We start from the raw sequence: 26344 nt of genomic DNA, 5'->3' as shown, positions 1-26344 counted from the left end.
CTTCTTTGCTCATTCTCCCAATCTGTCCAAGTCCTTCTGCAGATACCCTGCTTCCTCAAAGCTATGCCCCACACCAATCTCTATATTGTCTGCAAACTTGGCTACAAAACCAGCAATTGTCATCCAAATCATTAAGATATACCGTGAAAAGATCAGCACCAGCCCCCGTGGAATACCACTGGACATTGGCAGCCAACCAAAATAGGCCCCCTTCATTCCCACTCTCTGCCTCCTACCAGTCAGCCAATATTTAATCATATTCAAATAGTTGTTTTTAATTCAACTCAGTGGACTTGAGTACAACCTAAGTACTGGCAGAGCAGTCGGACTAAATAGATTAGACCTTTAAATTACATTTTAAACTTCACTCTAACAGTGAAGTTCAACATCTGAAAAGATTATTGGCAAGTCTGGAACTACCCCAAGACAGGTGGAAAGAAAGGAAAGTATATAAAAATCAACTGGCTAGGAGGAATGAAACAAAGATACTCATTCTTATCCAGATGAAAATTATTAAGATATTGACGGCCGATCTTCTCTTCAAAACGTGATGCTATCCACTGCCTCCAGCATGGTATTCAGACATCAAATTATCTAACCACACTATATCATATGTAATGTATCAAATACTATGATAGACAGAAAGGTTGAGGGTGGAGTGCTGCAGAAAGTGTGTGGGAGTAGTAGCAGAGGAGAACCAGGGTCGGGGATGGTGTGAGTGCAGACAAACCGAGCCCTGAGACGCTAGGCAAGGTCATTTGATTTCAAATAATTGGTTAATCGATCATTACAGAATGTCTCTTTGGTGCTTCCTGCTCCCTCCCCTCTCCAAACCATGGTTACTTCCTCCCTGCTCCTTTCCCACTCTCAGACCCTTATCAGAATCAGGTTTATCATTCACATGTCATATTTGTTTTTTTTTTGCAGTACAGTGCAATAAAATTATTACAGTACTGTGCAAAAGTCATATGTGCACAAGAAATAACACGTCTTTACCACAGATAGCAAAGTGATCCCACATAGATTTCACAATACAACAAATTAATACCTGCTTAGTCCATCAGTTTACAATTTCATGGTTCTATTTTCCACTTCCACATAGTACCAAACAACATCATTCAAGTACATCGCTGTAATATACCTATGCTGTCAAACAATAAAAGATAATTTAAGAAATCCATTACGCACAAATTTTTCAGCTGCATTGTTGGAAATGAAGTAGTTTTGATTTCTGAAATCATGTTTGAACTCAGATCTAAAGTGTCCAAAGAGGTATATGGCTGAAGGTCCAATGCAATTATCTTCGCAATCCGATTATGCGTTCTGAAAAATTAAGCAGTAAACAACGTTGCAGTTAAGCTTTCTCAATGAATATTCTCACGCAGCACAGTGATTCTGCAGTCTTCCAAAAACTATATTAAAATATTCAAGTGGAACTTGAAATTCCTTAGTTAATACCTGAAAGTATGAACCAGTACTGAAAGATGTTTAAGGAATTGGGATGGAAGAGCAGCTATGCAATTCTGTAATTAGATTGATTTCAATTGCCATAGACACACAGCTCCAGAAAAAAAAACAGGCAATGTATAGAAACAAGTTTCAGGGGGGAAAATGTTCCTTTACATTAAGACAAAAAAAAAATCATTTTTTAAACTGCATGTTAATTAGCTTTACATACACTAATAATTTATATTTGCTTTTTTTAAAAACAATCACAAAATAGCTTACTCCTTTCTGTGGGAGTTAAAGAACTGGCATTATGAGAGTGGATCAGCTTGTACCACTGAAAATATATGGTACTGCAGAAATGAAAAAAGGAATGGACATCCATCGAAAAAGATGGTACAAGAACATTCTCTAAAAACATTCTCAAAAAAGCTTTAAGGGTATATGGATGGAGAAATAGAAAAGTGGAGGGTTAGTAAGAGTTCCAGGGAATGGGACAAAATTAAAATATACTAAAGATTCATTTATTGGGAAAATCCATATTAATCTTTACTGCAGTATATCAACAGAACAAAACTATGCTGGGCAGGAAGTTGACACTGGTTCGTCCTAGACAAACCATGCTAATAATTGACTTGGACTTGTAGCCCTGATCAGTTATTAATTTGAATAGAAACCAATAAAAGATTCAGTAGGTTTAAAATAAACTCAATTGTTCTCTCAAATCACTGCTTTCTCTCACCTCAGCTGTAGTGATGCCTTATTATAACCAATGCCACATATGCAAGGACTGGATATTCTTAAAACAGTGCTAAAACACACAACATAAAACACAAAAGTAAAAAGGAATGGTGTACTTTTACTTAGTGTAAAAAGGAATGTTTTAAATAATCCATCACTTGCACAGCTCACTTTAATATCAAGATGGGAGGCCAAATGGGAGATACACAACTTGGTTTATAGTGAATGTGAATTCATCTTTAGCTTTGCTTTCTTTTGGTTGAATGTATCACAGAATGATCGACAAGGGAAGGGAAAGACTGAAGAAAAGAAACCATGGACCCAGTAGCTGCAGGGACACAATTTTGGACCAGCACAGAATTAACTCTAATTTAATTGCACAATATCAGAACTAAGCATAAAAATAGAATGATTGCTCATTTTTCAAGAACATTACACAATAAAGTAAATGGATAGTGGAGCTGGGGGCTAGAAAAATAATAATTCAGTGAGCAGGTATTTTTGCAAAGTGAGTGATTAGAAAGTATCCTGGCTCTTCCTTAGGAGAAAATGTACCAGAATTTAAAGTACAATAAACAATGTACATTTCAGGTTACAGATAATATTGTACTTACAGAGACAGGGTGGTAATGTTAGCTGTTACAGCACCTAATGATGGGATTGAAGTGAGTAGATTGCAGTTGATTTTCCTTGAGAAAGAAAGAGATCAATTAGCAAAAATTATGATATTTGATAAGTAATTCTTTGAAGTACTCAACAAATTTGAATTTTGGCAGAATACTCACAGTTCCAGTAGTCCACAAAGACCATCAAATGCAGCATCATTAACGGAAGCTAATCTGTTATGACTCAGATCTCTGCAATGGAACAAATCAAAAATCAATTCATCCTACAATATATGTTTTCTCATTTGAAGATGGTCATAATGCAGTCATATACTCAGTAGTTCATATGCTAGACACACAAAATCCTCCTCATTAATCACCCAGTCCTTGCTGACCTATAAAGACCATTCTTTTAGATTTAGATTCATCATTTTGAAACATTTTTCACAGCTTTCCTAATCTCCTTTAACTATGTTTTTAAAAAATTATTTATTGAGATAGAGCATGGAAGCGGCTCTTCCAGCCCTATGAGTCGTGCCACCCAGCAACTCCCGATTTAACCCTGGCTTAATCACAACAATCTACAATGACCAATTAACCTACCAACCAGTACGCAGTTATAACTGTGGGAGGAAACCCACACTGTCACGGGGAGAACATACAAACTCCTTACAGACAGCGGTAGGAATTGAACTTGAGTCGCAGGTACCATAAAGCATTGTGCCAACCACAATGCTACCATGCTTTTGTTGACTACAAGGGAAACTAATTATAGCATTCGCGTTTACCATGACCATTTTTGCTTTTTGGAGATGTGCAATAAATGCCTTTGTAGTACATATTGCAACTTTAGATTTTAAAAAAACAAACTAAAGTTTAACAGACAACAACATCACAGCTCCCTTCTTTTTCAGTCCAAGTTGTTATTAGCTTGCATAAAACAATGTACAGATGCATTTTTTCTGTAGGGTCAATATATTAAGTTACACATCTTCAGCTTCACATTCTGTACAGAGCAAAGATCCCCTTGTAAGTTGTTAAAATGAGTGATCCATCAACAACTGCTAAATGCTCTACTCAGTGAAAAGTTGAATGTTTTAGAAACTCCAGAAGCATGCATTCTTTTGCCTGGAGAGAGGACAGCCGTCTCCTGGTGCTGACAGCCCAAATGTGGATATCTGACTTAAATTCTACCATAATCTTGCACAACAAGAAAGATAACGGAGCCACTTTGGTACAAGTTTAATCACAGTCTGCTGCTCAGTCACAATCTGCACATACCTGCTGACAGACTGAACGTGTGTGAACAATGTCTCTATTAATGTGCATTCTGGAATTTATCCAGTTTGTTCTCATTTTGCTTGAGAAATATCATCTGTAAACTATTGATAGCAATGTTGTAATGAATACACAAGCCACTAATTCTAGATATTTTTGTTATTACTGATGCATTCATTGCTGTATGAAATACAGCCTGCCTTGAAAATAAATGGGATTAATGTAGGATTGCTGAAGATGGGTCGCTGGCGATCAACGTGGGCTCACTAGGCTAAAAGCCCATTTTCATGCTGCCCTTCCCTCCCTCCATGCATGACTTGTACATGATGTTTTGTGTAATTTATCGGATTTTCTATCAGTTTCTGAAGCTTTTATGCAAATTAATCTCACAAAAGACAAAGGAACAGATTTTGATGAGAAAATGATAAAGTTTGTCTATATTCTGCGAGACACTGCCCAGAAAGATCTTTTGTCTGAGATATAGCCTTATTGAACAAAAACTAGATGGATGTTCAGTGCATCATTAGGAGCACCTTTCAGCTGATATCAGAATATATACCCCCCACCCCCCCAAGTACACTCACCATTATTATTCCATACAAGAAATAAATAAGGTTCTTACTGAATTTCCCTACACGTGCAATAATCTCAGGGCTAAGTAGCCTTTTAATTTTAATCAATTTTTTTTTGAAAGGTTAACAATTTAGTAATCAACTCCTATGAAAAGAAAATTATTAGCAGCTCTGTCTCTAGGATGGTTAGCAGCTATTATTTTTATTTAAAAAAATATGCTTGTGCCTCTAAAATGAATCTTGAAGCCAGAACCTTTAAAGTCAACTGCTGGTTAATCTCTGACTAACAAAACCTATAGAATATACTGGATATTTGTTCCAATCTCCAGCTGGAAGCTGAAGTTGCTTCATCATCCAAATTTCAAGCTGTATAGGTAATAGACTCACATCCCTCTTCAGTATTCAAGATACCAAAAGGAACAAATGAAATTTTAAAAATTGCCAATGAGCATTGACAGTATTATTCAGTACAATCAAAACTTGTTATTTACAAGTATGTATTTTTAACATGATTGCAAAGTTTAAGTTTATATATCACTCAAACTAAAAAAAAACTGTTTGCACTGCATGCCTAGGTGCAAGATCTCCAACAACTAGTCACAAAAGCCCTTGACAAATAATGGTAAACAGAAAATTAATCAATTCCACAGATGGCATCAGACACTTAGTGGAGAAGAAAATACTTAAGCTATTTTAGTTAAAGTAGCACACCAAATCTGAAGAACAATATTTTAAGAAACTGATGAAAACTTATGGATAATATTAGCTGTTTCTCTTTCCACATATTCTGCCTGAACTTTTAGTATTGTGCTTTTATTATTGCAACAGTTTTCTTTTGGAACATATTAAATGATCGATTACTTCTGCACATTTGTACCTCATTTACAATTTAAAATACATTCTCAGGGACAAGAGCACTAGTGGAATTAGTACTGAGGGTTCTTTAGAGGGTTAAAGAAAGATGGAGAACTGAGAACAATACTGCACTGGGAACTGAGATCATGGTCCTCCAGCAGCAGACTTGCACAAGTGCGTTAAAGTGATCTCATCAGCACGTGACTCAGGTGTTCAGTGAGCTGCAGAGATAAGCACGTTGGGTGCAGCCATTCTGCACCGAGGTGCGGAGCTCAAGAATGTGTCCTGACCAACATGGCAATTGTCTCATTGACTTTGTTACCAATCTCCTAATTCAGGAGAGCTGTGCCAAAGCAAACAGCATGGAAGATAACAGCTTCCATCCCATCTAACAGAAGGCAATGAATGTAATCACAGGATATGCATAGTCTGTCAATACATGGAGCAGCCCACACAAAATGCTGGAGGAACTTGGCAGGTGAGGTAGCATCTCTGGAGGGAAATGAATAGTCAAGAATGAAAAGTCTCAGTCTGAAACAGCGACTCTTTATTCCACTACATAGATGCCACCTGATCTGCTGAGTTCCTCCAGCATTGTGTCTGCATCTGCATTGCTCCAGATTTCCAGCATCTGCAGTATCTTGTGTCTACATGGAGCAACCACTGCAGTAATGGCACATACACACGACACCAGCCAATATGCAATGTCCAGTTCTGATCACACTGCTTGCCCCAACCCAGCCAATCCCAGTTTTTATAGGAAAAAATTATGCATTAAGTAGATATTAAGATACTAGAGCATGTAATTATTAAGAAAAAGGACATGCAGGAGCTTTTGGAAAACATCGTTGGATAAGTCACTGGGACTGGATGAGATGTACCCCTGGCTACTGTGCGAGGTGAGGGAGAAGACTGCTGAGCCTCTGCCGATGATCGTTGCATTATCAATGCAACGGGACGGGATAGGATGTTTATAGGATTTATAAACATCTGGGGAGGCATAATATGATTAGGAATAGTCAAGCAAGGCTTTGTGAAAGGCAGGTCATGCCTTACGAACCTGATAAATTTTTTGAGGATGTGACTAAACACATTGATGATGATAGAGCAGTAGATATAGTGTACATGGATTTCAGCAAGGTATTTGACAAAGTACCCCATGCAAGGCTTATTGAGAAAGTAAGGAGGCATGGGATCCAAGGGGAAATTGCTTTGTGGATCCAGAATTGGCTTGCTCACAGAAGGCAAAGAGTGGTTGTACATAGGTCATTTTCTGCATGGGGGTCGGTCACCAGTGGTGTGCCTCAGGATTCTGTTCTGGGACCCCCTACTCTTCGTGATTTTTATAAATGACCTGGATGAAGAAGTGGAGGGATGGGTTAGTAAATTTGCTGATGACACAAAGGTTGGAGGGGTTGTGGATAGTGTGGGGGGCTGTCAGAGGTTAAAGCAGGACATTGATAGGATGCAAAAGTGGGCTGAGAAGTGGCAGATGGAGTTCAACCCAGGTAAGTGTGAGGTGGTTCATTTTGGTAGGTCAAATACGATGGCAGAATATAGTATTAATGGTAAGACTCTTGGCAGTGTGGACAATCAGAGGGATCTTGGGGTCTGAGTCCACAGGACACTCAAAGCTGCTGTGCAGGTTGACTTTGTGGTTAAGAAAGCATACGGTGCATCAGCCTTTATTAATCTTGGGATTGAGTTTAGGAGCCGAGAGGGAATATAGGACCCTGGTCAAACCCCACTTGGAGTACTGTGCTCAGTTCTGGTCACCTCACTATAGGAAGGATGTGGGAACCATAGAAAGGTTGCAGGGGATATTTACAAGGATGTTGCCTGGGTTGGGGAGCATGCCTTATGAGAATAGGTTGAGTGAACTCAGCCTTTTTTCCTTGGAGCGACGGTGGATGAGAGGTGACCTGATAGAGGTGTACAAGTTGATGAGAAGCACTGATCGTGTGGTTAGTCAGAAGCTTTTTCCAGGGTGAAATGGCTAGCATGAGAGGGCACAGTTTTAAGGTGCTTGGAAGTAGGTACAGAGGAGATATCAGGGGTACATTTTAAAAAAAAATTAACGTGGAGAGTGGTGAGTGTGTGGAATGGGCTGCCGGCAACGGCGGTGAAGACGGATATAATAGGGTCTTTTAAGAGACTCGTGGACAGGTATATGGAGCTCAAAAAAATAGAGGGCTATGGGTAACCCTCGGTAATTTCTCTGGTAAGGACATGTTCGGTACAGCTTGGTGGGCCGAAGGGCCTGTATTGTAGATTTTCTATGTTTCTATATTACCTAGACAGTGAAGACTGCTGTGATGAAATTACTGTTCCATTGGTACCAGGTGAAGGCAGCAGCAAATAGCACAAGCAGGTATTTAGAGCCCAGGACCAAAAGTATAATGAATCAGCCCCTTTGGGGTTATCAATTTAATTTACATATGAACAGCCAACCAGTGGCCCAAAAATCAGAAGGACATTTCTGAAAAGGATCTTCAGCAAATTCAAAGTGTGTTTTATGTTAAACAGTATTCTTGTGCAACCATACCAACTGTGAAGGGGATAAATATTAATCTTCCCATTTAGGTTCCAGTGCATCAGTAAAACCTGTAATAAACTGTCTGGACTTGCCCCAAATATCCTGAAAGCCACATGGTACTGTCTGGACATGACCCAAGGAGTTCTGACAGAGAGAATATTCTTTTGGGAGAACCTAGATCAAAATGTCACTGTTTAAATAAAGGGTAATACCCATGAAGCATTTTTGTTTTCATACGAAGATAAATAAAACTATTTATTTAGAGATACAGTTCAGAATACGCCCCTCTAGCTTTTCTAACTGCACTGTCCCAGCAACCTCCAGTTCAACCCTAGCCTAATCATGAGACAACTTACAATGACAAAATTAACTGGTAAGTCTTTGAACTGTGGGAGGAAACTGGAGTATGCAGTGAAACCCCATGCATTCCACGGGGAAGATATACAGACTTCCTACAGAAACGCTGGGAATGAACTCCAAACTCCAATGCCCCAAGACGCAATAGCATTGAACTAACCGCAATGTTACCGTGGCTCCCTGGTGAGCTCTTGGAACTTCATTTCTCCAAAAGGGGATGGAAACAAAGTATTTGAATATTTTAACACAAAGGTAGAACAACTCCTGATAAGTTTGTAACATCTGTACAATGGGCTGAAATAATTGCAGATCTGGTTACTACTGCATACTGCCAATCAATAAAATAGACCAACTGCAGCTTCATCTGCTATGAAATGCAGTGTTTGTAGAAATTACATCAATTAAAATTGCAATTACTATGAATGGATTCTAACTGCTGTCCTTAAAAGCAAATCATAACCGAAAATGTTGATGGAGCTATGTTCTCCAGTTGATTAGTTTCCAACCTGATTGCACATCATTAAACTTGAAAACTCTTAATGTTGTTTCAAGCATTAAAACGTGCAGACATTTATATTTAGTAATTCACTTCAGTTTAAGATGATCAAACCTTCTGTAATGCTTTAATCCAAAAATAATTCTATTAGGAGAAAAATAATTTCCAATTACCATCCTCTTGAAAAAGTTTAAATTTCTTTTTGAGCAGTTGTCCTTAAATACAGTAGTCAGCCCTCCTTATCCGCGAGGGATTGGTTCTGGGACCCCTCGCGGATACCAAAAAAACACAGATGCTCAAGTCCCTTATTCAACCAGTCTCAATGTGGTGGACCTTAGGACCCAGCCGAAAAACATGTCTCAGTGCGGTGGACATTAGGACCCGGCGGCGGAGCTTAGAATCCACAGTGTTTCTGTTCATGAAAATAATCATGATCACAATTGAAAATAAAGTGGAAATAATAAAGCAATCGGAAAGGGGTGAAACACCATCAGTCAGTGTAAAAGTGTTAGGCTACATCAGTCGATGATCGGAACAATTTTAAAGGATAAAGGAAAAAGACCCTGCTCTGATGAAGGCTGCAATTATTACTAAGCAATGCAGTGGTTTAATTATTGTGTTTTGGGGTTTTGAGTTCTTCATCCTCCACATCAACCCGGCATGAATGGAGAGCGCACTCGATAGCAGTCTGTCACTGGATCGAACTCGGGAACTTCCATTCCAAAGCCCGGCACTGAAACGCGTTCTTTAGTGTTTTATATGCATAGAAAGGTAAAATATATACTATATACCAAGACAAATGTTTGTCTAACTGACGCTAAATAATATCGGATGTATCTATTCTGACTTACTTAGAGAACTTCCAATCTTTTTCGATCCCAATCCATGATAACCCACACACATCCTCCCATATACTTTAAATCATCTCCAGATTACGTATAATACCTAAAACAATATAAATGCTATACATTGTAAATGTATGTAGAATAGTTGTTATACTGCATTGTTTAGGGAATAATGACAAGAAAAATAAAGTCTGTACATGTTCAAACAACAAGTCCTGGAAGAGCACTTCCGGGTTTTCTCGCTTGGTTGAATTTGCAGATACAGAATTTGTGGATAAGGAGGGCTGACTGTATTTACATTCTCAATAGATTCAAAATAAATGTGCATTCTCAATAGGTATAGAAAACAATGCACATACATGGAAAACTAGTAAAAAATGCTCTATGAACAGGGAAGAATAACAAGATGAGTGCATTTGAAATGAAGGATCTCTTTCACTATCCATGCACAGGCCACAGAATTGCAACTGCACCGAATGCACAAAAAAAATCAAAGAGCATTGCATCACAGAGGGGCTACATTTTACAATTTCCCAAAATATCAACCCCACCCATCTCACTTTTCCCCAGTGAATCTCATGTTAAAAGTGGAGATATGTTCCTATGTGGTGTTTTCTCTCATATTAAGCCATTTTACCAGTGATGAAAAAAAAAATGACCCAGTGACATTACATAACGCACCTGGGACAAACATTAGACTCAGGAAATGGGCACGGCTCACCGATTAGGAAAGGGTTTAGGAAGTGAGGATATCAGGAGGGAAAAAATGAGATTAGAGGATTGATGTTAATGGGGAAAAGATCGTGTAGTAATTCCGGGGGTAATGGTTTAAAACATGATGACTAGATCAAGTACAAGTAAAGCCCGAGAGATCAATTTAAGGGACATGTGCAAGGCATGCCATGACTAATGAAGCATCTAAGAAAATACCTTGCAGAAGAACAACATGTCAGAGCTGTGCAGAGACATTTGTTCAGTTGTCCTCTAACTGGAAAGAGCACAAAAGGAAACTTGGCTGTGACTGCCAAATCAGATGAAATGGTGACATCATTCCCAAATCTTCATCACCCTTCCCCAACAAACCCTGTTAAGAACAAATTTTATTCAACATCATAAAATGTTGAAAATGCAAGTTTGTTACCCAAACTGAAAGCTGGGGAGGGTGAATCAAATTACTACTGGACAAAGCATTCTGCAGGAGTAATCCTGTATCAAATTTCAGCTGAAGGCATTTCTGATTAGTTATAATTCCTGACTGATAACTGAAGAACAGCAGTACTGCAACCAACAGTGCAACAGACTACAGGCCTCAGTCAAACTACTTTCAGCTGCTTCAGAAATCTTCGTTCACAAACTGAGATAATCATTAAAGTCTGCAATGCTTCATAAAACGGCACTGCAGAGATTTCCACCCTCACATTCCAGGTCGTTAGTATGAGGAAAAAAGTTATACAACAACCAAGAAATACCAGGTTTACAAGAGCAGGTCCAAAGTTACACACTCTGAGTCCACAAAACATTCCCACTACTTCTAAGACACATCAGGAATGACATGAAGTTCTACCCACTCACCAGATGAATGAGTCCACAAACACCCAAACAATTCAATACCATCTTGGAGAAAGCACATTGCTAAACTTCCACACGCATTTGCTAAAACATCCAACACAAAGCAGCAGCACTGTGGACCTTCATGTACAAATCGTTTATATAACAAGCACTATAAATGTTCACCAAAACTTATTTGTAAATTGTTTACAAACCCAAAATCTACACTACCACTGAAAACGAGTAAACAGATGTAAGCCACTTCTCCTTCAAGTCACACAATATTCTGACTTGGGAGAAATACCACCATACATCACAGGGACCCAGTCCCGGAATTCTCATTTGAACTGCACAGTGGTACAGCTTCAGCAAGGACTGCATTGGCTCAAGATGGCAGCACACCAGGACTTTCACAAATTCATCTTGCCTGTGAAATCCATTATCCGCACTCATGAATTAATAGGAGCTCCTACTAATACACGACAGGTTTGCTTTTTTGATTTTAAATTTCATGTTGATGGTCATCATACAACTATTAGAAGGAGGCTAGTGCTCTACAAAGCAAGAGACCTGCTTAACACTGGCACTGGTAATATTTTCATACCATGCTGGCAATAAACTGCCTACTCTGGATGTACTAAATGATGAAATTAAAGTAGGGTGGGATGAGTTTTGGCATGAGAGCTTAGGAGACCCAGGAAATAATTCTGAGAATTCACTGGAGTGGAGGCACAAGAGGTATTATTTTAACAACAAAGAACAACTAAATCAAAAAAATCTCACAAGATTTGCAAATTTATGAGATTATGAAATTTCAAAAATATTCCCATTGTTGTCTGTAAAGAGTTTGTGTGTTCTCCCTGTGACTGTGTGGGTTTCCTCCCATAGTGCAAAGATGTATCAGGTAGTAAGTCAATTGTCTTCCATATGATGCAGTGATGCAGCATGTTAGGACACTTCTGTCAGATACAAGTACAGATGCGCACAGTCCAGTTCAATTCAGCTTGGTCAGAAGGTAGAGGTATTGGTGAGCTTCATTAGCTGTGTAGAATGTGTTCTGGAACCTAGAAAGGTTGTGCGAGATGTGCACTCGCAGGAGTTTGAAACTGCTGTGCTGTCGCTGTGAAGAGTGTCAGAGATGTCACTTCTGAAGTCTATAACCATGTCCTTTGCCTTGTTGACATTAAGGGGCACCAGGCCTTGAGCTCTTCCACCTCCCCTCTATAGGCCAACTCATCACAGTCGGTGATAACCCCACTACCGTCATCTCATTGGTGAACTTAACAATTACTTGTGTTTAGCCATGCAGTCATGTGTGAGCAGAGTGTACGGGCAATGGGCTCAGCACACAGCAACATGGAGGGGCATCCATACTGAGGATGATGGGGAGGAAGGAGTGGTTTTGCATCCTATCTAAGGTAGGTCAGTTAGGAAGTCCAACTCCTACTCTTACCAAGGAGTAGGAGTTTGCTCAAGAGTTTGTGGGACAGTAGTGCTAAATGCTGAAATGAAAATCAGAAACAGCATTCTGACACAAGTGTCCTTGCTGTCTAGGTGTGTTAGGGCTAGATGCATGACAGATGCTATCTGTCATATAGCATATATGCTATACGGCATCTGTCACATTGGTGAGTATCCAGTGTAGCAGGAATGGCGTTTTTGATGCGTGCCATTCAAAACACTTCATGTTTATTGTCATCAGTGCCATTAGGTTGTAGTCATTTCGTTCTGAAAATGTAGAGTTCTTTCAATGGTGGCTGATTAAAGCACATGGGAATAGCAGTCTGGATTTGTGAAGTGCTGAAGATGTCCGTGAAGATATCAGTGTACTTGGCCTGGGATGTTGTCTTGCCTGGCCGCCTGATGGGGGATGGGGGTGGGGGGCACGGCTGGCTCTTTGTTGAGTCTTTCTCACATCTGCTGCTGTTACAGGCAGTGGCTGGTCACCTGGGGGGGGGGGGGGGGGGGGAGGTTACCTTTCAGGGTCGGTGTTGCGCTATAAGCCTCAAATTGAGCATAAAGAAAGTTTGTTTAGACAGTCCGGGGGGGGGGGGGGGTGTCACTGATACAATCGATGCTGTTTTTCCTTGTGTAGTCAGTAATGTCCTTGAAACCCAGCCTCTTATGCTGAGTATCATTATTGGACAGGTGTTCTGAATTTTTGATGCATAGGCAGTCTTTGCCGTCTTGATGCCCAAGATTTCTCCTTGCTGCCCTCACAGCTGTTCGGTCTCCAGATTTAAAGGCAGCACCCTGGGCTTTTTGTAAGGAGTGCACATCAGCATTCAGACAGGGCATCTGGTTGGGCTGAGAAACAGTCGTTCTTGTGGTACAAGATGTGCAACCATGACATCAACAGCTTTGGACCCAAGTCAATGGGAAAACGAGAAGAAAATGGGAGCAGGAATATGCCACTATATCTATCAAGTCCACCCTGTCATTCAACATGATTCTAGTTATTCTGCATCAGGCAAAGCGCTGCAGAGTAGTTTTAACAATCCAATACTGTTTTTGCTTTTGCCTCACCTTTTCCCCTTGTATTCGGCATTATCCATGAAGCACACACCCGGCGAATACAGGTATCCCCTGCTTTATGAATGTTCGCTTTATGCCACTTCACTTTTAAGAAAGACCTACATTAGTAACCTGTTTTCACATTACAAAGAGGATTTGCGCTTTTACAAAAATTTTTCCCATATAAATTAATGGTTCTTCACTTTACGCCATTTTGGCTTAAGAAAGGTTTCATAGGAATGCTCTACCTCTGTAAGGCGGGGGGGGTGGGGGGCACCTGTATAACAAAAAATGTTTAATGTAGTCTGCTCAGGTTAACTAGCTTATTTCAAGAGGAAATACAAGCTGGAAGCATATTTCAATAACAATGTTCTAAACAAAACAGCTTAAAAGTTGTCATGTTTGTCCAACAATGATTTTTTTTTATTTGGCTTGAATTCTGAATCAATAAATGACGACAGAATCAATAGTTCAATGCACATAACAGCAGAGGAAGATAAATTATTCACACCACAGACATTATGCAGGGAACAGGTGCTGAGAATATAGCCTTTGAGTGCCATCACTGAATTATTCACATAGTGGGAAAAGCTTATAACATGTCGAGGAAATGCAAGCCTACAGATTTCAAGATTTCAAGAGGCCTTAGTTTTTTTCCAGCATTCCAACATAAAGTTACAGATTGTTCCACTGATGCAGCTATAAAGACGGCAAACCAGCGACTATATTTCATCAGGAGTTTGAGATGATTTAGTTTGTCACCCAAAAAACTTAAACTTCCGTAGATGTAATGTGCAGAGCATTTGACTGCTGCATCACTTCTGGTATTGGGGGGGGGGTCTACTGCACAGCACCGAAAGCTACAGAAAGTTGTAAAATTACTCCATCTTGGGTACTGGCCTCCATCGTATCCAAGATGCCTTCAAGGAGCGGTGCCTCGGAAAGGCAGTGTCCATTAAGGACCCCCACCACCCAGGCTATGCCCTCTTCTGGAAGACACACACTCAGTGATTCAGGAACAGCTTCTTCCCCTCTGCCATCCAATTTCTAAATAGGCATTGAATCCATAAACACTACCTTGTGGCCACCCACTTCCCAGCGGACTCGAACCGGCTCACAAAGTGGCGCGCCCTAGCACTGAGGCCAGTCCCAAAGAGGGTGCCAAGCCTGCTTCACCAGCAAGGGGAAAAGCCCGCACGCAAGACAGGCTACGAATATGCACCCCCTATAGCATTCCCGCCTGGGGAGGGCGGATCAGGAAGGCTTTAAAGCGAGGCCGCGAAGTTTGAATAAACCTGTTTTGCAACTGCAGCTCACCGACTGCATGTCGTTATTTCAGTGTTGCGTGTAGCACACCGCTACAATTGGTGACCCCGATGGCTCAAACGATATTTGGACCAGAGATGAACGACGCCGCATCTGTTCATGCAGTTTCGTTAAAACTGCCAAGCTTCTGGACGCTGCAACCTCACCTATGGTTCCAGCAAGCAGAAGCCCAATTCCACATTCGGCAGATAACCTCGGATGCCACACGTTACTACTACGTGGTGAGCTCCCTCGACCAGGAGGCAGCCACCCAGGTTGAGGAGTTCATATAGTCGCCCCCGGAGGACAGCAAATACACAGAATTCAAAGCCTTGTTCATAAGGACTTTCGGACTCTCACGGCACAAGCGAGCTGCCCGCTTACTGCGCCTGGATGGTTTGGGGGACAGGCCACCGTCGGCTTTGATGAACGAGATGCTGTCCCTGGTCGGAGGTCACAAGCCCTGCCTCATGTTTGAGCAGGCGTTCCTGGAGCAGCTGCCTGAGGACACACACCTGCTGCTGACCGACACGGATTTCAGCGACCCCCAGAAAGTGGTGGCCCGGGCGGACGTGTTGTGGAACACCAAGGAGGAGAGTGGGGCATCCGTCGCACAGATCACCAGGCCACGCCCGCAGGCTGAACGAGGCTACAACACTGGACCGCTACCCTGTAACGGACTTTGCAGCAAACCTGCACGGCACACGGATCTTCTCCAAGGTAGACCTCGTCCAGGGATACCATCAAATCCCGATGCATCCGGACGACGTCCCCAAAACGGCACTCATCACCCCGTTCGGCCTTTTCGAGTTCCTCCGCGTGCCATTTCGCCTAAAGAATGCCACACAGACGTATCAGCAGTTAATGGATGCGGTGGGACACGACCTGGACTTTGCTTTCATCTATTTGGAAGACATCCTCATAGCCAGCAACAGTCGTCAGCAGCATCTGTCCCACCTCCGTCAACTCTATGCCCAACTTGAGTGAATACAGCCTGTCAATCAACCCGGCCAAATGCCAGTTCGGGCTCGACACCATCGACTTCCTGGGCCATAGGGGCAACTCCTCTGCCCGCCAAGGTAGACGCGGTCCGTCATTCCCCCGACCCAACACAATCAAAGGCCTTCAGGAATTCGTGGGTATGGTGAATTTCTACCACCGCTTCCTCCCTTCAGTTGCCCGAATCATGCGCCCCCTGTTCGCCCTGATGTTGGGTAAGGGCAAGTACATTACCTGGGACGAGGAGTCCGCCGCCGCTTTCATTAAAACCAAAGAAGCCTTAGCAAACGCCGCGATGCTAGTGCACCCCAGAAAGGATGTCCCTACCGCCCTCACAGTGGACGCATCTAACACAGCAGTTGGTGGAGTGCGGGAACAACTCATCGAGGGTCACTGGCAACCCCTGGCGTTTTTCAGCAAACATCTACGACCACCCGAGCTCAAATACAGTGCTTTCAACCGGGAACTGTTGGTGCTATACCTGGCAATCCGGCATTTCAGGTACTTCTTAGAAGGTAGGCCCTTCACCGCGTACACGGATCACAAACCTCTTACTTTTGCATTCACGAAAGCATCCGACCCCGGTCATCCCACCAGCAGCGACATCTGTCCTACATCTCCAAATACACGACGGATGTCCGGCATGTCTCAGGAAAGGACAATGTTGTGGCGGATGCCCTCTCCCGCTCTAACATCCAAGCCCTGTCCCAGGGGGTAGACTATGAAGCGCTGGCGGAGGCGCAGCAGGCAGACGAGGAGATCCCTAGTTACAGGACTGCAGTCTCTGGTTTGCAGCTCCAGGACCACCCCATAGGCCCAGATGAGAGGACTCTACTCTGTGACGTCACCACCGGCCAACCCCGCCCCATCGTCCCGGCAGCCTGGCGGCTGCGCATTTTCAATTCCATTCACAACTTAGCACACCCCTCCATCAGGTCAACCGTCCGGATGGTAGCCAACAGGTTTGTTTGGCACAAACTCCGCAAGCAGGTCAGTGAATGGGCCAAAACGTGCACGCACTGCCAAACAGCCAAGGTGCAGCAGCACACCAAAGCCCTGCCGCAGCAGTTCCACCCCACTTGCCAGTATTTCGACCACATTCACGTGGATATCGTGGGCCACCTGCCAGTGTCGCGAGGAGCGCGGCACCTCCTGACTATCGTGGACCGGTTCACAAGATGGCCAGAGGCGGTCCCACTCACCGACACCACCTCCGAATCTTGTGCCCGAGCACTGATTGGAACCTGGGTATCTTGCTTTGGTGTACCGGCCCACATTACCTCTGACAGAGGCGCTCAGTTCACCTCCAGCCTGTGATCAGCTATGGCCAGCCTTTTGGAGACACAGCTGCACCACACAACTGCCTACCACCCACAGTCAAACGGACTAGGGGAGCGTTTCACCGTCACCTGAAGTCGGCTCTCATGGCCCGCCTCAAAGGGCCTAACTGGGTGGACGAGTTTCCCTGGGTCCTGCTCGGAATCCGCACGGCACCCAAAGAGGAGCTGCACACCTCGTCGGCCAAGTTGGTGTACAGCACACCCCTGGTCGTTCCAGTAGAGTTCTTACCAGCCCCAAGGGGGCAAAAGGAAGAACCTGCAGCAGGCCTGGGCAGACTACGCGAGAGGCCCGGTAACCTGGCCCCCATACCCACTTCACAGCATGGGCAGAACCTGACCTGCGTACCCAAAGACCTGCAAAACTAAGTTCGTTTTTGTACGACGGGGCGGATATTGGGCACTACTACAGCGGCCTTACAAGGGGCCGTTTATGGTGATCAGAAACAACTGGTCCACATTCGTGCTGGACATTGGGGGTTAAGAGGAGGTTTTCACAGTGGACCAACTCAAACCAGCCCATGTGGGCTTGGCGCAGCTGGTCGAGATTCAGGCACCACGGCGCAGAGGCAGACCTCCCAAACAGAGTCCGACCCAGACTGAGGACATTGGGGGGTGTACCGCCAGTTCTGGGGGGGGGGGGTGGTTATGTGGTGACCCACTTCCCAGCACACTCGAACCAGCTCACAAAGTGGCGCGCGCCGGCATTGAGGCCAGTCCCAAAGAGGGCGCCAAGCCTGCTTCACCAGCAAGGGGAAAAGCCCACGCGCAGGACGGGACTGTGAATACTTGCCCCCTTCAGCATTCCTGCCTGGGGAGGGCGAATCAGGAAGGCTTTAAGGCGAGGCCGTGAAGTTTGAATAAACCTCTTTTGCAACTGCAGCTCACAGACTGTGTGTCGTTATTTCAACGCTGCATGTAGCACATCTTTACAAACTCACTTTTTTAAAATATTACTTCTGTTTTGCACTTTTTAAATCTATTTAACATACTTAGATACTTATTGTAATTGCTTTACATTTTTTCTCTTTCTATATTACGTATTGCACTGTGCTGCTGCTAAGTTAATAAAATTCACAATACATGCCAGTGCTAATAAACCTGATTCTGATTCTAACTTCCTTTTCAGAGCTGAGCTTTTGAAACACCTTCATGACCTGGTATTTTTGCAGTGTGAACTAAAGTCTCAAAGGCACAATTCAGTTGCGGCATAGTGGCCAAAATGGATTCTGGGTCAGAGAATGGGGAATGAACCAATGCATGGCCATTGCTGAAGTGGACTTGGAGGCGATTTGATGCAGCAGAACTGAAGCAAGGAGAGGCAGAGCCTAGCCCAGGCCTGAGAGTAAGGAAAAATCTGAGGCTTAATCGATTTAAGAATTGGAAATGTCAAGTAGGGGCCCAATCAAGGTGGCAGGGACCAGGCCTAAGAACATATCAGAGCGGCAGGACCCAAGTGTGAGAGTGAGGATCGACCTGATGTTTGGATGATTAAGTGCCGGGCAGATTGAGAAAGTCACGGCGTCAAGGCTGGAGGCAAGGAATGGGCTGGTTCAACTCACTGCTCCACGATGATTATTCAGCTCTGCACTGAACTGAAGCTGTGGCTTGCTCTTGAATCAGCAATAGGTTTATGTCTGTAGACAGATTCCCTTTAGTAAACTGCAGTCCTGAATGCTATTTTCTTACTTATATCGTTTGTATGATTTTTTTTTCCCCCCTCTCTGCACATTGGATGTTTGATGGTCTTTTTCTCCAAATAAAAAGGTTCTATTAGGTGTTTTTGTTTTGTGGCTGCGTGCAAGGAGACAAGTCACAAGGTTGTACAAAATATACATACTTTGATAACAAATGTACTTTGAATTTTGATATATTAAGATGTAATAGCTGTTATGAAATAAAGATTTACATTTCTGTGGTTTAATATTCATAGTACAGCAAAATCCTTTATACTCCATTTTCCCTACCATTGAAAACTTAAGTACATATAATCAATGTCATAACAAGTTTAACAACATATGAAAACAGGACTGGAATTTTTTTTTAAAAAAAAGTTCATCAGTTTTATAAACACGAGGCTCTGCAGATGCTGAAACACAAAATGGAGTAATTCAGTAAGTCAGGCAGCTTCTATGGAGGATTATAAACAGTCGGCGTTTGGCATCAAGAACCTTAATCAGGACTGGAAAGGAAGGGGGAAAAAGGTCAGAATAGGGAGGGGAAGAAGGAAAGGAGTACAAGATGGGCAAGAGCTCATACTCTTCAGTTTTACCATTAAAACAGAAATCATTTTCTAATTCTTCTGCACAGCAAGCTATTTACCTATGTGACAGTGAAGTCACTTGGAATCAGCTAGTTCTGGTGTTTTGGAGACTGCCACATCACAGTTGCAGGTTATTCATAAGTTTGGAGAATGTACCATGATGAGGCTCAAATTGTGATGTGAGAGGCATTTTGACTGGGTCTTGAGTCACCAGAAAACTGTTGTAAATAGAATAACTTCAATCCAATAAAATGAACAGAGTGCAACGGTATTGTAATCACTGTATATTTAGTTTTGAAAGAGCCACACTTTCTTGTGGATAAAAACTATAACCAATGTTTTAACTTGCTAAGAATTTAAGAAGCTTTCCAAAGAAAATCAGGGCCTTATCTTTACTGTCATCCAAATATTACTCAAAGGTAATATTACTAAGGAGATTTCACTAAGCATCTACCATTAAATCAACACTTAAACTAGCACAGTGAAAACTAAAATGATTAGTGAAACAATATTCCACCCCAACAGAGATGCCAAATTACCTTTCACCAGAGTATATGACACCCAAAAATAGTTCTTTGCAACATCCTTTTATGACAGAATGAATAGGATCTAGTCCACTAATCAAACAAAAGACTGAAATCCAACCCTACACTAACTGGGTAGAACCAGACAGTTAATAATCAATTTGAGTACTACCACTTGGCCAGTAATGGCAGTTTAACCATTCTGGCTGCCCTCTTACGTGGGTGTGAAGATTCCTAAAGCCAGGCTGAGGAGAATAGCTAGTCAATTTTATACTCAGTCACTTAAACAGGTCACTTGTCTCACTCAGTTTCTGGAACATTGCTGTCAAGACATTGGCTGCCTCATTTCCTACATAATGACACGGATCACAATTCCAAGGTATTTTATAAACTTCTTGTAAAACAAGTTGTGATATCTTGATATCTGAATGGCACTAAATGCATAAAAATTAAGCAGATGGATGGCTTTGTGATGAACAAAATAATCTAAGTGACCCAAACAAATATTACAGATCCTCCAGCTTTACTTCAAAACATATGCAATCCATTTTGTAGCTTGCAAACAGCAATGGACTGATAAAAGAATTCATTGTCAGAAAGCATTTACATACATCTGCATTATCCAAGATTTACCTTAAGAGTACCATGACCTTGTTGTGGTTTGGAGGCTTGTGTGCCTCAATGACTGCTGGAGCCAGAGTTTTGTGCTTTGCTCTTGGTAGGGTCACCTATGCCAAATTGGTCAAAGAATAGAGGACGGCATGGTCTACCAGTCCTTCAGATTTGGAGGTTCAGCTCAGGGCAAACAACCCTGACTAGTAAAACAAAATTGTTACGGAAACAGCAATGAAGAATCCTTCTACATCTGAGTGCGATGATACTCCTAAGTATCCACCCGGGACTTCATGATTGATAGTAGTGAAAGCCAAGAGGAAGGAAGCCCTGAACACTGTCAGAGACAGAGGATCTTCACTGCTGCTCTAAACACGCACAACATAAAAGACAGCAAGTTTCAAGATTCAAGATTATTTAATGTCATTTCTAGTGCACACGTGTAAAGGGGAACCAAGTATTTGATTCTCCAGACCTGATGTAGTACAAAAGGAAAGATAAAATAAATTAAAAACACAATAAATATAAATACATATTGACTGTATGTCCATAAAGTGACACCAGGAATAGGAGTGTCTGTACACAATGTGATTGACAGGAAGTTATACAATAGTGGTGGTTATGGAGGAGTGGATCACTAAATGCAAGTGTATTTTCTTCAATTTACAGAAAAGTTTTCTAGAAAAGTTTCTCTCTTCAAGGGATACTAGTTACTGCTTTTGCTGTAGATCACTGCAACAGATCAATGTCTCATAGTTCACACCTACAATATATGCAAAACATCACAAAAGTTGGAAGAGAACAAATGCAACTCACTCCCCATATGTTCAAAACAGTATCATTGATGCTAAGTGAACAGGCACAGACAGAAGAGAAAATGCTTCCTTTGTCTGCTTTCATCAATTTTATGCATTGCATCGCATCACAATTGCACCTAATGTGCAGCTTACTTGCAAACCCCAAATAAAATCTCCATTCAATCAGCTGGATGATAGAAGGCATCCACAGCACTATCAATTAGTTTTAAAATCATAAAAATATACAGACTAGAAAAGGGTTCTTACATCCTACTTCAATGCCAATGGTGATGCCTATCAGTACAGAACCATTTGTCCCATATCCCTCCACTCCTTCCCTAGCCAAACGTTACATTACCTGCCTGAAATTTGTCATTGTTTCAAACATTCACCACTGTGATAAACCTATCCTCATATTTTCTTTAAATTTCTCCCCTTTGACCTCATACTTCTGCCCTCAAGTTTTTCTGAAGATCATTGACTTGAAAGAGCAACTTTGTTTTCTTTCTACATACGGATAGATAATGGGTATTTCTTCAGCTAGTTTAAAATAATGTTCCACTTTGTTGGTTGATATCATAGTTAAATTTAACTCACTGCAGAGTGCATGAACATTAGGAGTCTGTCAGGGTCATCTACTGTTTTGGATACTCCCAGTACAGCCTCCTTTATATTGGCAAATTTGTCATAGATTGTGGGATCACTTTGACAAGCAATTTTGCTCCATCTGCAACAAGCAGGATGTTCCACTGGCGAAGCATTTCAATACCAATCCCCATTCCAACAGGTCATTCCATGGCCTCCTCTAATGACACGATTTGGAGAAGTTTGGAGAAGCAACACGCCATGTTATGATTGGATACCCTCTAATCTAACAGCATGAACATCTATTCCTCCAAGTCTGCCTTCTGGTCTTTTCCATTCCCCTTTCTATTCTCACCTGCCTATCAGCTCTCTCAGGTGCCCCTTCCCATCATCAATTCTCTTCTCCAAACAGTTTCCCCCTTCTTCAGCTTTTTACCTTTTCCACCCATCATCTCCCAGCTTTTCATTTCATTTTCCCCCACCCTACCATCCACTACCCACCTCCTCACCTTTAAGCTTGTATAGTACTCCTTCCCCTCCCCTATTTCCCTATTCTGGGTTCTTCCCCCTTCCTTTCCAGTCCTAATCAAGAGTCTTGGGCTTAAATGTCAACTGTACTCCTTTCCAGAGATGCTGCCTGACTGCTGAGTTCCTCCAGCATTGGGTGTGTGTTATTCTAGCTTCCTGGCATCTGCAAAATCTTGCGTTTGAGATAATCTACCACTAGGAATAAAACCATCGGAATATAAAACAATTAAAAATTAAAAAGTAATTCTGGTAATCAGAAAGCAGACTCAGAAGGTTGCAATGTATAAGAAACCACTTACAATAGTGTTTCCATAAAACATTAATGTTGACACAACAATATTGTTATGCAATACATTCAAGACCAGTCAACAAGCAGAACTTTCCAGGAAGAGCGATTATGTAATTAATTCAGAAACACAGGATTACAAGTGGCAGTCTATTTTGCTTTAAATTCTCAATCTGCTTTTACACAAGTCTTGGTTGTTTGTGACTGAATCATGTATACTTTTGCCTCATACTATATGCTGTAGCATCATTTAACAAAAATCAAAATTCTTATGATTTAATAACCAACATAGCAACAATTGCTAGTTACAGAAGAGGGTTTCAGTTATTTACTGTATTGTTTTTGGTGGCTTTATTCCTTAACATTTTAGTGCTAATAGTTTTTAAAACCACTCTCCAGTCAAGAAGTTTCCAACTAACCAGCAGATCTTATTTCTATTCCCTCTATTGTTTTCCATACCTTGAAAACTTTAGTATCACCTCAAAACTTAAAATTTCCGTTAGTTTTTTTAAAAACAACATATGAAGTTTCACAATAAAATCATAAGGTGTTATGCTAGATCATATCCATGTATGGAGATACTAAAAGAAAACATAAAAGCTTGATCAAAGACAATTCAAGCAAAATTTCAGAAGGAAAGAGCTGCAGAGAACTTTTAGGATGGAACTGTGAAATCTAAGACCTGGACAAAGGGTAAAATGATTACATTCATGATGGCCAAAAGGACAGAAATAGAGAATAGCAAATAATTTTAATAAACTTGGTCAACAGGAAAATTAAAGAAATAGGGATTATCTAAACCAGTGGTTCCAAACATTTTGGGTCACCACCTCCTTGACTCCCAGATCACACACCCAGCACACCACCCAACTCTTTCTGGCCATTAAAAATTTTGATTTACAATGCAGTGAAAGAAAACAGAAACTGCAAATCCAAAGCAGTGACAAATAATTGTCAAAATTATTCAAATCTATTTAAAACTACAAATAAAATACCTTAATTCCAGCAAAAATTTTCATCAACAATTTTAGGGCATACATTTGTCCAACTATTCACGACTTCACTGCTTTTTCACCTTTCAGTGGGATAGGTGTGCTTCGTGCAGTGTTATCAGATAAACGTCACTCAGGAGTCTCCGAATTTCCAGAGTTTCATTGCTTTGAAAGAAGTTGGGCAATTGCACTGAAACTGTGCTCCACAAGGTATGATGTTGGGAAGGCAATAAAGAATGCCTTGATCTTTTTTAAACAGTGCAGGACAGCATTCAAGAGATCTCTTTCTGCAACTATACGATTTTTTTAAACCCTCGGCTTCAGCTCAAAGTCATTTTGTAGTGAGATCAGTTATTCCTCCACCCTTCCTGTTAATTCCTCATGACAAAAAAATCATTCCTAATCTGGAATTTGGATCCAGAGAAGATTCTGGAATTTAACTTGTCTTATGCAGCTCACCCAGGTAGGCACAGTATATTTGAAAATCACCCTCTGGCATTTTTTCGCTATTTTCCACTCAGAGGGGCTAGGAAATCAGAAAAGGTCTTGACTGCACTTAATTAGGGTTAATTTGGACAGAAACATGGAGATGACTGATTTGCTTTTGATTAAAAGTCACATAACTTCTTTGCAATTGGATTGATTTCATTAAGCCTTGTGAATAATTTTAACAAATAAGAATGTCTTGCCTAATATTCTCAAGTTGATTACTGAAGGAAGCATTTGAATTTTCAAAGAATTTTATCAGAGTTTCAAAAATCACATAAAAGCATCTCAGGAAGTTTCCTTTAAGAGCCACCTGACTTTGTCAGCAAGTGTTCAAATTGTTCATCATTCTCAATACAAAGCTCTCGAAACAGTCAAGAATTCAAAGCATGGGACTTTATTTTATTTACCATTGAGGTAACAGTATTTAATGACTTGTGCAGCTGATCACTTGGGTTTTTTTAAAAAACAACAAAATGTTGTCCGTGAAGTACAGTGATGGTAAAGGTACAGCTTTTATCAAGAAAGTGGTAAACCCTCGGTGGCGTCCTGTCATTGATGGTGCTCCATCTGTTGCACAAGCAAGAATATTGGTGAGTGGAATGCTCCTCTCTTTGAAAAATTGCTGAACAACCTGAGATATTGACTCCCCTTTCACACGTTTCCAGCCCCCTTGCAAATAACAGCTATTGAACTACGCTTTCATCTTTTATGAAGCAAATATGACCAAGCAAAGACTTGTTGCCTGACAAAGTTCATCCATCCAATTGTACAGCAAATTTCTGTTGTTCCAAAAATGATGCAAATTGTGTCTCCCATGTTTCAGACATTACATCTATTCGTCTTTGAACAAAGATGACACTGAATGGAGTTGCTTTAATTATTTGGTCTGTTGACTTATGCAAAACTGTACCCAGAACCTCCATTATTGGGGCTCCAATTGTATGGGGCTTTCCAGATACAATAATGTAATATTTAATGAAGCACAGAAACCATTGCTGCTTTGATGTGAAGTGTTGGCAAACATGTTTTGAAGTGTTCCATTTCTGAAAGTTTTCATGAACTGACTGAAAATAAGCGACGTTCTTGTTTGCTCTATCAGAGTGCATTATCTTCAAATATTCAAAAAGTCTTCAAATGCGGTCAAGATCATCCAAAAGAACAGAATCTGAATTTTACTTCATTGAACACCATACCCTTATTAATAGGAATTGTGCCACTGCATGATTAAGAGTATGGAAATTATACTAGCTAACACTGTACTACAGTAGTGAATTGCAATAATGTGTGGGCTGGGTGATTTTTTCACGCAGATTTCTTATGATGCACCACAGATAGAAGTGTCGCACCCCCTCCGGTCTTCTCCTATCATTTCGCATTTCCCCCTCCCCCCACTACTTTCAAACCTTTTACTATCTTTCCTTTCAGTTAGTCCTGACGAAGGGTCTCGGCCCGAAACGTTGACAGTGCTTCTCCTTATAGATGCTGCCTGACCTGCTGTGTTGCATCAGCATTTTGTGTGAGTTGTTTGAATTTCCAGCATCTGCAGATTTCCTCGTGTTTGCACAGAGGTGTCGCATTGCTTTTCAACAACTATAATGTCCTTTGAACAAAGTCTAAGAGAACAGTGGGTTAGCAAGTGATGAGGTGATTACCTGATCATTTGACCCTCAGTGCTTCAAACATGTTTATAATAAGTAATTAATTTCTTAAATCAAGACTGCAATCTTTCATCAGCCCCCCTTGCAACTAAACATCGACCACTGCCATCTTTATCACCCCTGCCCCCACCCGCCCCGCATAATGCCTACTTTAGGGACCACTGATCTAAACTAGC

At 41.5% G+C, this 26344-nt stretch overlaps 1 protein-coding gene across 1 annotated transcript in view; it reads right to left on the bottom strand.

Annotated features, from left to right (window-relative positions):
- Window positions 1-26344, bottom strand: part of lrig2 (leucine-rich repeats and immunoglobulin-like domains 2) — a 76602-nt gene that overhangs the window by 39478 nt on the left and 10780 nt on the right. Inside the window, exons 2-4 of the mRNA XM_059950325.1 lie at window positions 2973-3044; window positions 2802-2876; window positions 1189-1323 (exon numbers count right to left, since the gene is read on the bottom strand). Of these exons, the coding sequence (XP_059806308.1) occupies window positions 1189-1323; window positions 2802-2876; window positions 2973-3044 (282 nt within the window). The remainder of the gene's footprint in view (window positions 1-1188; window positions 1324-2801; window positions 2877-2972; window positions 3045-26344) is intronic.

This window comes from Hypanus sabinus, chromosome 25 (assembly GCF_030144855.1).
Source record: "Hypanus sabinus isolate sHypSab1 chromosome 25, sHypSab1.hap1, whole genome shotgun sequence".
NCBI classification, from domain to species: domain Eukaryota; kingdom Metazoa; phylum Chordata; class Chondrichthyes; order Myliobatiformes; family Dasyatidae; genus Hypanus; species Hypanus sabinus.
This window is presented reverse-complemented; position numbering and strand designations above follow the sequence as displayed.